The 14,510-nt window shown below is 33.9% G+C and overlaps 1 protein-coding gene across 1 annotated transcript in view; it reads right to left on the bottom strand.

The window, feature by feature from the left end:
* Positions 1-14,510, bottom strand: part of nonC (serine/threonine-protein kinase Smg1) — a 1,124,353-nt gene that overhangs the window by 286,577 nt on the left and 823,266 nt on the right. Inside the window, exon 59 of the mRNA XM_090398044.1 lies at positions 8,106-8,260. Coding sequence (XP_090254170.1) covers positions 8,106-8,260 — 155 coding nt within the window. The remainder of the gene's footprint in view (positions 1-8,105; positions 8,261-14,510) is intronic.

Below are 14,510 nucleotides of genomic sequence, written 5' to 3'. Positions count from 1 at the left end.
TTTTGATAATATCTAACTTTTGACTAGGATGATAATGAAATTTTGCATCAATATAGTGCACCATTCTAGATTATTTTTCTTTCTGTATATTGAAAACAAAAGAATACCACAGGGTTGTTTAAGTATAAGAAGGATCAGAAAGGAAGACAATTATCTGATAAAAATTCTTAAGCAAACTAGATTGGATGGTTGATGGAGATGACCTTATATATGAATGCTTGTAAATTATCTAATCCTTAGTCCATTCATACTATTAATGTACAATGTGATAACTTTTTTTGATGAGTTATATTAAAAAAATGATAGAAATTCCAAATCACAAAAACATCAACATAATGCAACTATACTGAGAGGGAGTGATGGTAACAAGGATATGCTGCTCATGTTTTGTATATAACATTTGCAGGGTTCAGAGAATGAGTCATTGTACTAGAATGACTAGTTCCCATAACATCCTGCATTATCAGCAAAGTCAAATAATTTTATGATGTTGAGATCTCAATATAGTAAAATTATTTGAATTTTTCAATATTTCTAGAGTACTGGATAACAGAATATTTGTAATGTGATAATCTGTGGCTAAACTTTAGAAAATATCTGAAAGAGATAAGCAAAGGTCATCTATCTTGTTTTTAAAATCTACAGATTTTTTTTTTTATGTGGGAGAATGCCTATGAAACCAGAAAGGATTAATTCTTATTGAAAAATGAATGGTCAGTACATGTAAAATATACAGATTTAATTAACTTCTCCTGTGTTTTTTAATTGTTAGGGAGAGAATAAAAGTGACTGGTAAAACAGCATTCAAAACCGAAGTGCCACATAATGTGTTTGCTAATTGCATCCTGATAAACTTTATGAACTTTGACATAAGCATACTATCAAAATGGTTGTGATTTGGTTGATGTAATAGAGTTTCATATGTTTCTAGGAAGAGATATCAAATTTACTTGAGTGTAGTACCTCGAGTTGATTACAAAGAATCCTGTGACTAGTGTCAATGGCACAGAAAGCAAGACCAAACTCATTAGATTTTGATAATTTCTTAATAATGCACACATTCTTTCCTTAAAACATATGTCTAGTTAAAGACATATGTTCTGGATACTTATAAACTTGACTTCATATTATGGAAGCACGGAACCATGAGTTAATTATAAATTAAATTTTAAAAACAAATATATTTTTTTTAAAAAAGTACACTCATTGAAAACTGATAAAATATTTTAACAAGTGTATATTTTTTTTTTTTGTTATATTTTTTCAGCTGAAGTATGCTTCAGCCAAATTACAGAAGAAGTAGGATGTTTTACTCTATATTTTAATATTTGATTATGCACCTAACAACTATTCAATTATGAATGGTTGTTCGGTGCATAACAACCATTCAATTATGAAGAATTTAACTTTTTGACATAGGATTGCTAAGGTATATTTATTCAAGGGTGCTGCTTTGAAGTTTCTGTATGGTCTATTATGAGTATAAACAGAGCAAAATACTTGTCAGGACAGCAGAACCTAATCACGACATTACTAAAAAAGGCAAATATATGGGCTCCTGTGCAGAGTTCATTGTCCTTTAAATAGCGTAAGCCAAGGGAACTTGCAATGCCAAAAATTGTGATCTTGTATGCTTGCTGGTAAATTTTCAAAACTTCTTTCTATAAAGAAAGAAACAAAAATAGAAAGAAACAAAAGTTTCTTTCTATATTTGCCTACAAAATATAGTTGGATCCATAATACTCTCTATTTCAATATAACAAAACTGTGATTAAATTTTATAGGGTACATTTATTTAAGAAAAAAGAATACACTGTAAAAATCAGAACAAATAATGATATCTTAATGTCTTTTATTCCTCCATAGGGAGTATGTGAGGCTGTTTTGGCTCTATCTAACTTTTGGAGATTAAGGGGCAGTTAAATCTCTATCAGTAGCCAATCAGAGATAGTGGGCAATGACTATCACTAATTATAAATGACATCTGACGATGATACAGCTGAAAAGTGCTGCCATTCTGTGGTCCATAATCTTAACATTATCATCATCATCATCAAATTCCTGCCATGTACCCTGAAGGGGTGTACAGGATATGACAGTACTACATGAAAAAATTATATCATTACTAATTTCCTATCTACAATTTTCCTCCAAATCAGTCTATTACTTGTCAAGACTCCAACATTATCAGATCTTATATTTCTATCATCTAAGGAACTTTGTACCGTATCAATCCACCTATATCTTGGTCTTCCTCTGGGTCATTTTCCTGCCAACCTGGCAGAGAACATTTGTTTTGCTAATCTTTCCTCTCCCATTCTGTTTAAGTGACCATACCACCTGAGATTAGCTCTGCTAATGCATTCCTGGATGCTGACAATGTCAAGTTCTTTCCTAATATCCTCATTTTTAATATGATATTGCCATTGATGCCATCTGTTCACGCCTCTAATCTTTCTCAGGACTCTCATATCTGCGGTCTCTAGTCTTTGGTCAAATATTTTACTTCTGACCCAGCTCTCAGATCCATAAGTTAAAACTGGTTTGAACACTGTCTTGTATACAGATAATTTAGTGTTCCGACTAATTTCTCTCTTATTCCATATGAATTTATTCAAGTGACTTCCCACCATACCAGCTTTGCTGATTCTGTTGTCTATTTCTATATTTAATTTACTATCTTCAGTAAAAATTGTGCCTAAGTAGCTGAAATTTTTTACTTGTTCCACAGGTTCTCCATTCACAACACAGTTGACATTTTCAATGATTCTGCCTATTTTCATTGTCTTTGTCTTTTTATTGCTGACCTTCATACCATATCTATTACAACAGCTATTCAATTTAGTCAGAGAATCTTGAAGACTTGTAGTGGATTTATTTAGAAGTATAACATCATCCGCATAAAGCAAAGAGCTGACATTAACATCTCCAATTTTGATATCAGGTTTAATACCACTTTCCTTCATAATGTGATCCATATAGATAATGAATAACAAAGGGGATAATGTACATCCCTGTCTCACACCAGATTTAACATTAAACAATCTTCCTGTACTTCCTTCAATTCTAACTGCTGATTTACAACTCAAATAAAGACTAAGTATTGCTTGATATAATGCCCCATTGACACCATATAACTGCAGCGTATTGAATAGCTTCTCTCTTGGCACCTTGTCATATGCCTTTTCCAGATCGACAAAACTTAAATACAGATCTTTGTTATATTCCCATGCTTTCTCGACTATTTGTCGCAAAGTGAAGATCTGATCCTGACAGCCTCTATTTGGCCTGAATCCAGCTTGTTCTTCACCAAGCTTTTTTTTTCCACAATTCTTCTCAACCGTTTCTCAAGTATACTTGCATAGATCTTGCCAGGAACACTCAGTAGGGAAATACCTCTGTAATTCTCACATTCAGTTTTATTTCCCTTTTTATGTATGGGTACTATGAGAGCTCTACTCCAATCATCGGGAATTCGTCCCTCTGTCCAGGCTTTCTGAACTATGCAGTGCAGCCACTGTAAGACTCTTATACCACCATACTTCAGCATTTCTGGTCGAATATCATCTACTCCTGCTGCCTTTCCACATTTCAAGCCTTTGATGGCTTTTTCTACTTCAAGTATGGATATGTATTCCTGACTGCATGCCTGGTCAGTGTGTTTTATCACTGTGCTGTCATCACTGCTTGTTTCATTTAGCAGTTTTTCAAAGTAATTACTCCATACTTCAAGGATATCTTTTTCTCCTGTTTTCATGTCACCTTTATCATCTCTAACTCCTTTTACAGCACTCTTTCCTCCATTCCTAAGCTTCTTCAACAACCTCCAGAATATTTTGCCACCTTCTTGATATTTATTTTCTATATTCTTGCCAAAGTCCTCCCATGACTTTTGTTTAGCTAGTTTTACACAGTGTTTAGCATTCTTGCATTTGTCTCTATATTCTCTAAGAGCACAAGCTTACTTATTTGACAGGAACTTTTGATATGCTTTCTTCTTTTTCTTCACTGCCTCTTTAACTTCCTGTATCCACCAGGGAGTTCTGATTTTTTTATCCTTACAGACAACCTCACCACATGCCTCTCTGGCAGAATCAATCAATGTTTTCTTCAGAGTTTTCCACTGAATCTCCAAGGTTTGATTCCTGTTCTCAAACTCTTTCATTTTTTCTTCAATAATCTTGTAGTCTACAGTTCACATCTGAGAGCTGCTCAACTTTTATTCGCTTTAAAACTTTCTTATATGTCATTCTTTTCAATATGAAATTCAGTTTTAATCTGCTCAAAACTAAATAGTGATAACTTCCAATTTCAAATCTTCTGTACACTCTGGTGTCCTGCACTAGGGAGAAAACATCACTATCAACAATAACATAGTCAATGAGACTTTTTTTTATTCCTTGCCTCTTCTCTTCATGTGAATTTGTGCACATTTGTATGTTTGAACATGGTGTTAGTAATAACCAGTTCATGTCATGAGCAGAAATCCAACAGATATTTGCCATTATTATTAGCTTTGCTCTTTTCTCCAAATTTTTCCAAAATATTTTTGTATGTCTCACAATCATTTCCTACTCTGCTATTTAGATCCCCAACAAGGACCAACTTTTCCTTTTTCATTGTGTCAGTTGCTTTTTCTAGAGCGTCAAAAAATTCCTCCACTTCTACCTTAGTAGAACCTTCTGTGGGACCATAGGCACAAATAAGTCTCATTATCCAGTTCCCCATTCTCATATTTGCCCACATTACTCTACTCGAGACTGACTGCCATTCAAGAAGATTAGCCTCGTATTGGTTTCTACAGTCAGTTTTCTTGGGATTACAGGATGAAAAATCTCACTTTCTCATGCCAAAGGAAAGGCTTAGGAAAAAGTTTCTCCAGTCAATGACTAGAAGTGAACGTAAGTCTTTCTTTGAGCAGCCTAGTGCTATGAGTGCAAACGTCACTTCCACTGAGCTACACAGGCTCCATAAATAACAATATAAAAATATTACTAGAACTTTTATTTTAAATTGTGAACTATAAAGAATAATGATAAATTTATTAATCAAAATGATAATAAATTATGATGTAGAAAAAGAAATGTTTCAGCATTTTTTGGGAGAAGTCTGATTTCTCCATAGATATTTCTGACTTTTAAAAAAATTCTTTGAATACTCTTTTAGTTGGTGCTGAAAGAAAGTTTCTCTGAGAAATTGTACTGCAAAATAAGTTTAATCATTGGCCTTGGAAATCCTTTGAGTATAGCCTGTTATCCAATGCAATCATTTCAACCACAGCATAATGCAAAAATTTTGTCTGTCTGTCATCTGCATCCTATATATATTTTTAAAGATTATTCATTAATATAAAATAACATTTGTTGTTCTGATGGATTCACTTTAGATTCTGAGTGCTTATTTGTTCTTGTGTTGTGGTTTGATATTTTAGTTTCATTTTGTTTAACAAATTCATTGGCATGCTTCCATTTTTACATGATTAATCATAGATGTGTATACTTCCATTTTTCTTGTATTACCAAGATACTTTGTTGTCTGCAAATTTTGAATCTTCACATAAATCACAAAACTTCCAAATACTGCTTTTTTATTATTTGTGGTCAAAACTGCACTATTTTTTCAATATTTTAAGACTAATTTAAACACTTCAGAATAAAAACTTTTAAGGCTGCATAATATAAACTAAAATAAAAATGCCAAAGAAAGTGCCTATAGCAAGCACAAGAAGGCTTTGTATAGAGTCATGCAACACAAAGGAAGGATTCCTGATTCAATGTTATGATGCAGTTTTTCTTCTTTGGTTGGCTGAAAATTTAATCTTTCTACTAATTCAGCCAAATACCAAAGCAAAACTGAATATTCAGTACATCTCTACCACATACGTAATCCATAACAATCCATACTTATGCAGCTCACAAGTGGCCAGAAGAGAAAATTAATTTTATGGATTTTTGGCAAGTCATGCAGACTAGCCAAAAATGTAAAGAAGCTTTGAATTCATTAGCATCTAGAAGCATATTTAATTTATTAATTTGCAATTCTATGAAGTCTTATCAACCTAGTGAAAGTTGGGTACTATCAAAACATGAATCCATTATGCTCCTATCATGTTCCAACAACTATGTTTTTATCTCTTTTTTTTATCTTATGAAAAAACATAGAAGCTATATTCATTATTCTCTACATTCTCCAGAAGATGTTTATAAGCTTTCTGTTCCCTGTGTCCATGACTTTTCAGTAAATGATAACTAGGATTCTGTTCTGTAATTATATCAGTCATGTTTTGCTCCATATGTAATTCAGCTTATGCTCACCAAAAGACAAATTACATACACTATCCAATCAAGAAGTTTTCAATGTGCTTTGATCTTGGAATCTGTTGTACATAGGTCAAAAAAGATCAGCAAATATGTTTAGTATATGCAAGGTCTTGGTATTGGATAGTTCAATCTTGCTCAGCATTTCATTTCTTCAAGTCAAAGAATTTAAGAACAAAGAGAAAGTCCTACAGATTAAAGTCATTCTTGTTAGAAAGACCTGAAAGTTATAGAGCTACACTTTAGAAAGCAAATTTAAATAGAAATGATTATCTCTTAAACTTACAAAGCAGTTTTATTAAATATAAACCACCGATTTTTTTCCATTTTTTTTTTTAAATTTAAATCATGATCTTTTCTTCTGTCAAACTTGCAAAGGGCTCTATAACAGTAGTAAATACTGACATATTTAATTGCAGCATGCATTGTCACATGTATCATAAAATGTTTGTATAATTTTAACTTTAGATGATCTACTTTGCTTACTGTTTGATATCCTTAACCTAGTACACAGTACTGAAGATGACCAGATGGCCAAGAATTCTATTAACAATAAAGGTTTTTTACGTTTAATCTAGTTTCATATAAAATCTTCAAGCATGATTTTAACTAATTTATTTTCTATGGTATGCCTCACTTACAGATGAATTCTATTCTGAATAGTAGGTGGGCAAATAGTGTATGCCCACTGTAAACAGTGATGAAAGCTATCGTTTTATTTATGGCATGGTGACCTCCTTGTATTGCTACCACCACAATGAAACTTGATGCAGCTGTTTCATTGCTGAAATTAAAATAAATTTGTCTGCATTCAGTATTAAGAATTTTAGGCATGAAGTTTCATATCACCTGTTAGTAAAGCAACTGTCGAGTAAAATTTTGAACCATCTACCGATCACTGTTCTTAGTATTTTCCCATAATGTAAAACACAGCTTCTAGGAGATGTATTATTGTTCTACATTATGAGAGAAGGTCACTACCCAGACCGGTTTCAATCTTTTTTGAGGTCTCATCAGTGAGTAGGTAGACCTAGATGTAATACTATGGTTTCAATTATCGGAACTTATATCTTTACTGTACGAATTGCCAAAAAAAGGTGCACAAATACAATTACTGAAATAAGAGCCAACAGGCTTCACTTCGGCAAAGTAAAATTATTCAAAATTAAGTGGATATTGAACACCACATTATTTCTTAGCCGAATAAGAAACTCAAAGATAGGCAATCTAATCTAAGTCTAATCTAAATCTAATCTTTATTTATATAGTTTTCTATATTTGGCATGAAACTCTTAGATTAGATTTCCTATCTTTGAGTTTCTTATTCTGCTAAGAAATAATGTGGTATTCAATATCTAATTAATTTTGAATAATATTTATGTTTTCAGACTATGGTTAAAACTTTTTTGGTCATATGTGTTAAACCTGCTACCTTTTTTTAGAGATGTCTGCTCTAGAATGCTAAATAATGCAATCACTCCTTAATCTACAAAGAATTTAAGGAGAAATAAGTACTGTAGGAAGATGTGGCTCATTTGCTGAAATCTAATAATCTAAGAATATTATAATAAAAAGAACTGTGGAAGAATTTTTTGCTCGGTTCAGTAGTGATTAACTATATATGAGAAATAGTAAATATGCTTGTTATATCCGTATTATATCCACATGTATTCACAGATATGTTTCATTTCTTGTATACTATCATCAATTACTGAACCAAGCAAAAAAAAAAAAAAAAAAAAAAAAAAAAAAAAAAAAAAAAAAAAATCATAACAATAACATAATTACAAGTAAAGTTGCAGCTTCTCGAACAATGTCCACTTTTTTCCAGGTAACTGGTGGATTTAATCCATCCATTGCTGAAAGAAGTGCAGCCAAATCACATTCTAATTTAACAAACAATCCATTAAATCCCATCAAGAGCATCTGGCCAGGAGTTAAATCTGAAAAATAAAATATATCATTCATATGATCTAATGGAGAAGATAGATCTATTTAATATATAATATTAAATATTCAAATAAAGCTATATGAAATCTTAAAATTCTTGTATTGACAAAATTTATAGCCACTGTATATGGACAATGCCCCACTAAAGTGGCCATTAGCATTGATTCACTGGTCTCTAGCATGTAAGAAAGCATCTACTGGTCAACATCTATACACATTCAAAACCAAACATATTGACATTCTTCCTTCATTCTATTTATCTCTGTTCTTTGGAACCATATGCACACTGCTTTTCCCAATGCATATGACTACTAGCTTTCCAAGAAACATGTTAATAGGTTTCTTCTTTCTCTTAACTCATTTGCCCATGCACGACACTTTTTGTGTTATAGGTCTTGTGTGTGTATCAAAACATACATAAAACACCATTCAGACAGTTTTATTTTATTTTGATGGTATACATATAATGAACAGAAGGAATGATTAACTCTGAGCCTACTTTCTTCTCTACTAACAAACTTATTTATGGATCCCTGAGAGAGGCAACTTTCAGAGAACTGCAAGAAAAAAACAATAGACATTTTTTTATCATCATCTTGCCAGGATCTGATGAAAACTAAAAGAATTAAAGAACCTACTTAAACAACCTACTTCTGCACTTTTACTCTAGAATTAGAAGACAGGACTCTTCCATTTCTGGCTGTCCTCAATAGAATTTCCAACCATAGTATGTGTGTGTATTTGTCAATGTTCTAAGCAATATTTCTATTTTTGTCTGCAAAAATGGGAAAGTGAGGATCTCTCCTGAGCTAAGACTCAAATTATACAAACATATGAAGGGCCTATCCAGTTCGGCTGAACATTCTTTTAATAGACGAGATGAGTCAATAATCAGTCTAACTGCTTCCTTCTGTACCGAGTCGAGCATTTTTAGGGGGATCTTGGGGCAATGTCTCAAATATGAGAGCAATACTCAGTGGATGGTAGATTTGCCATTTTTTACAGGGTTAACTGTTCAGAGATAAAGCTCTGAGCCAAAGAGGAATCTTAATTTTTTGGACGCTGAGGAGGCAATGATTGCAAAATGTTCATGCCAAGAAGGGCTTTATGTCAGGGGAATTCCAAGAAGAGAAATCTCATCTTGCCTAGAGATTTGGATGTTGTCAAAGGTAAGGCTGTAAGAATATGGTTCTTGTTTTGTAGGAAATAAGACAAAACTGCCTTTTGGAGGTAACGAAATTAACAAAATTATCCGAGCCCATCAAAGAATGGTTTGGAGATCAGAATTTTAGGGTTTCAGAGGTTGTTGCTCTGTAAGTGTTGTGTTGGTTTGTGTGGCATATGTTTGTCAAGTGAAAAGAAGGTATGTAGCATGCTATCATTGGCAAAACTGTGTAATGGAATGTGGTCAACTACAGTAGGTCATAACTGTTATATAGAGCAAAGAGTGCAAGTGAGAGAACAGAACGATGAAGGATTCCAGCATTAGTTGCACAGTTAAAAGATAAGGAAATGTCCATGATTGTGTACAGTGCGCATCCAATAAGAAAGCTAGCATCTCAGTTGCAGAAGACCTGGCTGAAAGCCTTGAATATATCAAGTGCTACCACTTAGGATTTGCCAAATTTTGACATAGTACTTATCCAGAGGTGAGTGACAGAATTAGTATTGGAAGAATCCATACTGGTAGTCATTTATTCATTGAGTATCTTCAAGGTAGCATAGGAGTTGGGACTGATCCCTATTAGTTTGAAGAGGACTGAGATGAGTGAAACTGGGTATTAATATGATGGTAAGGATTTACTATCAGAATAGGAATGTGTTTTATATGGGATAATTTCTCTCTGAAGATGATGTTAATTCCCCTAAATAAATCCAGTATGTGTGTCTGCAGGATTCTTGTACCTAACTAAACTGAATAACTGCTGTAGCAAACTGGATATGAAAATCAGCAATAAACAGACAATGACTGAAAATAGGTAGCAACGTTGAAACACCAATTATATCCTATGGAGAACCTAAAGAACAAGTATAACATTCAGGCTATTTAAGCATGATTTTTAGATACCAAAAATAGTTTTTAATTTATGGATCCAAGAGCTAGGTCATGAATAAAATACTTGAACAAAGACTCCAAATTATAGATATGAGAGTTCTGAGAAACTAGCAGAATGAACAAATGGCATCGATGGCAGAATGTTAGTGGAAAAGTTAACAAAACAAGAGCTTTTTTAACAGGAAAAAGAAGACCGAGAGGAATAAAAAGATAGTTGGATTGATACAGATGAGTTATAGCAGATCAAAATATACTGTCTGATAATACTGAAGTCGTGACAGGTGGCAGATTAATTTGGAGGCAAATTGTTGATAGGAAGTTAGTAATGATGTAATTTGTTCATGCTGCATCATAATATCCTGTACACCTCATGAATATATATCAGGAATCTGATGACAATGAAAAAAAAAAGTTTTATTTCTTTATGTTATTTATTATTATTATATGGCTAATTATGGCACGCATGCACACACACAACCTGACATGAATTAAAACCACAGAAGCTTAAGAGATTTTAATTCAGAATCCCATTATCTCTGGTGCAGTTGCTTCGGTTTCCTAAAGTTTTGCAGGAATCATTTCTCCTTCTCACCACACATGGGGCTGAGGTTTTTTTTCACAAAATAAGTCTAGTCGAGTATGAAAAAGGAATCTTTAGAAACATTTTGATATTCTAAAGGAAATCTTCAGTAATTTTTGACTGTATTTTTATTCAGAAATCCTTCAGCACTTTCTCTGAATGATTTCCAGGCATCTCATTTTATTTTGGTGAAACTTTTTTTTTTTCCCCAAATGTTTTATCTTCCCTAAATTTTGATAAATATACCTTCCTTAAGTGTGAACAAGTGGGGTGCTTAAAGATCAAAGCTGTATAAGTGAGAGGAGACCTCCACATAGCCTTAAAGGATTGCAGAGAACCGACCAGGGCTTCTGACCTAATGTCCAATCCTCACCTTCTCGTGGTGAACCCTGTTGGGTATCTACTTGGATACTGAACGAACGAGGATGGGCTGGCAATTTGGGATTTAGCCGACCAAATTGTATTCTTATTGGTTAAACCAAAAAAAAAAAAATGATGGTACAACATGACAAAATTTCATGCCGGCTGGGGCGTCGCCCAGTTAAACAAGGCCACCATTGTTTTCGCCAGGGAACCAGGGCGAACAGCGAAAAGTCAGCTACTGGAACAAATTTGAAAACAAACCCCAACTCAACAACACCAGAGTTAAAGATCGGTACTATCAACGTAAGAAGCCTGAATGGCAAAGAAATGGAGCTAGCTCAGGAATTAGATAAGTACCAGATCGACAAAATGTTATATTCAAGCAATGACAATCAAGAAAAAGAAGGAGTAGCCATAGTATTCAACATAAAATACGAGGCTAATCTTTTTGAATGGCAGTCAGTCTCCAGTAGAGTAATGTGGGCAAATATGAGAATGGGGAACTGGACAATGAGACTTATTTGTGCTTATGGTCCTACAGAAGGTTCTACTAAGGTAGAATTGGAGAAATGTTTTGAGGCTTTAGAAAAAGCAACTGACACAATGAAAAATGAAAAGTTGGTCCTTGTTGGGGATCTAAAGAGCAGAGTAGGAAATGATTGTGAGACATACAAAAATATTTTGGGAAAATTTGGAGAAAAGAGCAAAGCTAATAATAATGGCAAATATCTGTTGGAATTCTGCTCAGGACATGGACTGGTTATTACTAACACCATGTTCCAACATAAAAATGTGCACAAATTCACATGGAGAGAAGAGGCTAGGAATAAGAAGAGTCCCATTGACTATGTTATTGTTGATAGTGATGTTTTCTCCCTGGTGCAGGACACTAGAGTGTACAGAGGATTTGAAATTGGAAATACATATAAGAAAGTTTTAAAGCGAATAAAAGTTGAGCAGCTCTCAGATGTGAACTGTAGACTAAAATACACAAAGATTATTGAAGAAAAAATGAAAGAGTTTGAGAACAGGAATCAAACCTTGAGATTCAGTGGCAAACTCTGAAGAAAACATTGATTGATTCTGCCAGAGAGGTATGTGGTGAGGTTGCCTGTAAGGATAAAAAAAATCAGAATTCCTGGTGGACACAGGAAGTTAAAGAGGCAGTGAAGGAAAAGAAGAAAGCATATCAAAAGTTCCTGTCAAATGAGTAAGCTTGTGCTCTTAGAGAATACAGAGACAAATGCAAGAATGCTAAACAGTGTGTAAAACTAGCTAAACAAAAGTAATGGGAGGACTTTGGCAAGAATATGGAAAATAAATATCAAGAAGGTGGCAAAATATTCTGGAGGTTGTTTAAGAAGCTTAGGAATGGAGGAAAGAGTGCTGTAAAAGGAATTAGAGATGATAAAGGTGACAGGAGAAAAAGATATCCTTGAAGTATGGAGTAATTACTTTGAAAAACTGCTAAATGAAACAAGCAGTGATGACAGCACAGTGGTAAAAAACACTGACCAGGCATGCAGTCAGGAATACATATCCATACTTGAAGTAGAAAAAGCCATCAAATTCTTGAAATGTGGAAAGGCAGCAGGAGTAGATGATATTTGACCAGAAATGCTGAAGTATGGTGGTATAAGAGTCTTACAGTGGCTGCACTGCATAGTTCAGAAAGCCTGGACAGAGGGACGAATTCCCGATGATTGGAGTAGAGCTCTCATAGTACCCATATATAAAAAAAGGAAATAAAACTGAATGTGAGAATTACAGAGGTATTTCCCTACTAAGTGTTCCTGGCAAGATCTATGCATGTATACTTGAGAAATGCTTGAAAAGAATTGTGTAAGAAAAGCTTGGTGAAGAACAAGCTGGATTCAGGCCAAATAGAGGCTGTCAGGATCAGATCTTCACTTTGCGACAAATAGTCGAGAAAGCATGGGAATATAACAAAGATCTGTATTTAAGTTTTGTCGATTTGGAAAAGACATATGACAAGGTACCAAGAGAGAAGAAATTCAATACACTGCAGTTATATGGTGTCAATGGGGCATTATATCAAGCAATACTTAGTCTTTATTTGAGTCGTAAGTCAGCAGTTAGAATTGAAGGAAGTACAGGAAGATGGTTTAATGTTAAATCTGGTGTGAGACAAGGATGTACATTATTCCCTCTGTTATTCATTATCTATAAGGATCACATTATGAAGGAAAGTGGCATTAAACCGGATATCAAAATTGGAGATGTTAATGTCAGCTCTTTGCTTTATGCGGATGATGTTATAATTCTAAATAAATCCGCTACAAGTCTGCAAGATTCTCTGACTAAATTGAATCGCTGTTGTAATAGATATGGTATGAAGGTCAGCAATAAAAAGACAAAGACGATGAAAATAGGCAGAATCATTGAAAATGTCAACTGTGTTGTGAATAGAGAACCTGTGGAACAAGTACAACATTTCAGCTACTTAAGCACAATTATTTACTGAAGATGGTAAATTAAATATTGAAATAGACAACAGAATCAGCAAAGCTGGTATGGTGGGAAGTTAATTGAATAAATTCATATGGAACAAGAGAGAAATTAGTCGGAACACTAAATTTGCTGTATACAAGACAGTTTTCAAACCAGTTTTAATTTATGGATCTGAGAGCTGGGTCAGAAGTAAAACACTTGACCAAAGACCACAGATATGAGAGTCCTGAGAAAGATTATAGGCGTGAACAGATGGCATCAATGGCAATATCATATTAAAAACGAGGCTATTAGGAAAGAACTTGACATTGTCAGCATCCAGGAATGCATTAGCAGAGCTAATCTCAGGTGGTATGGTCACTTAAACAGAATGGGCGAGGAAAGATTAGCAAACCAAGTGTTCTCTGCCAGGTTGGCAGCAAAACGACCCAGAGGAAGACCAAGATATAGGTGGATTGATACTGTACAAAGTGCCTTAGATGATAGAAATACAAGATCTGATAATGTTGGAGTCTTAACAAGTAACAGACTGATTTGGAGGAAAATTGTAGATAGGAAATTAATAATGATGTAATTTTTTTCATGTAGTACTATCATATCCTGTACACACCTTGAGAGTACATGGCAGGAATTTGATGATGATGATGAAGTGTGAACAATAAATTTGCAAATTAAATTTTTGAATTAAAGTCCATTTTTGCTAATGTTTTAATACTGTTTTAAACGACATCCAATTTAATGGGCAACGGTTATAGGAATATTTTCTTATGGT

Source organism: Typopeltis vanoorti, chromosome 9 (genome assembly GCF_054136105.1).
Source record: "Typopeltis vanoorti isolate ZY-2024b chromosome 9, IOZ_Tvanoo_1.0, whole genome shotgun sequence".
NCBI lineage: Eukaryota > Metazoa > Arthropoda > Arachnida > Uropygi > Thelyphonidae > Typopeltis > Typopeltis vanoorti.
Note: the sequence above shows the minus strand (reverse complement) of the source record. Positions and strands in the feature narration are given on the sequence as shown.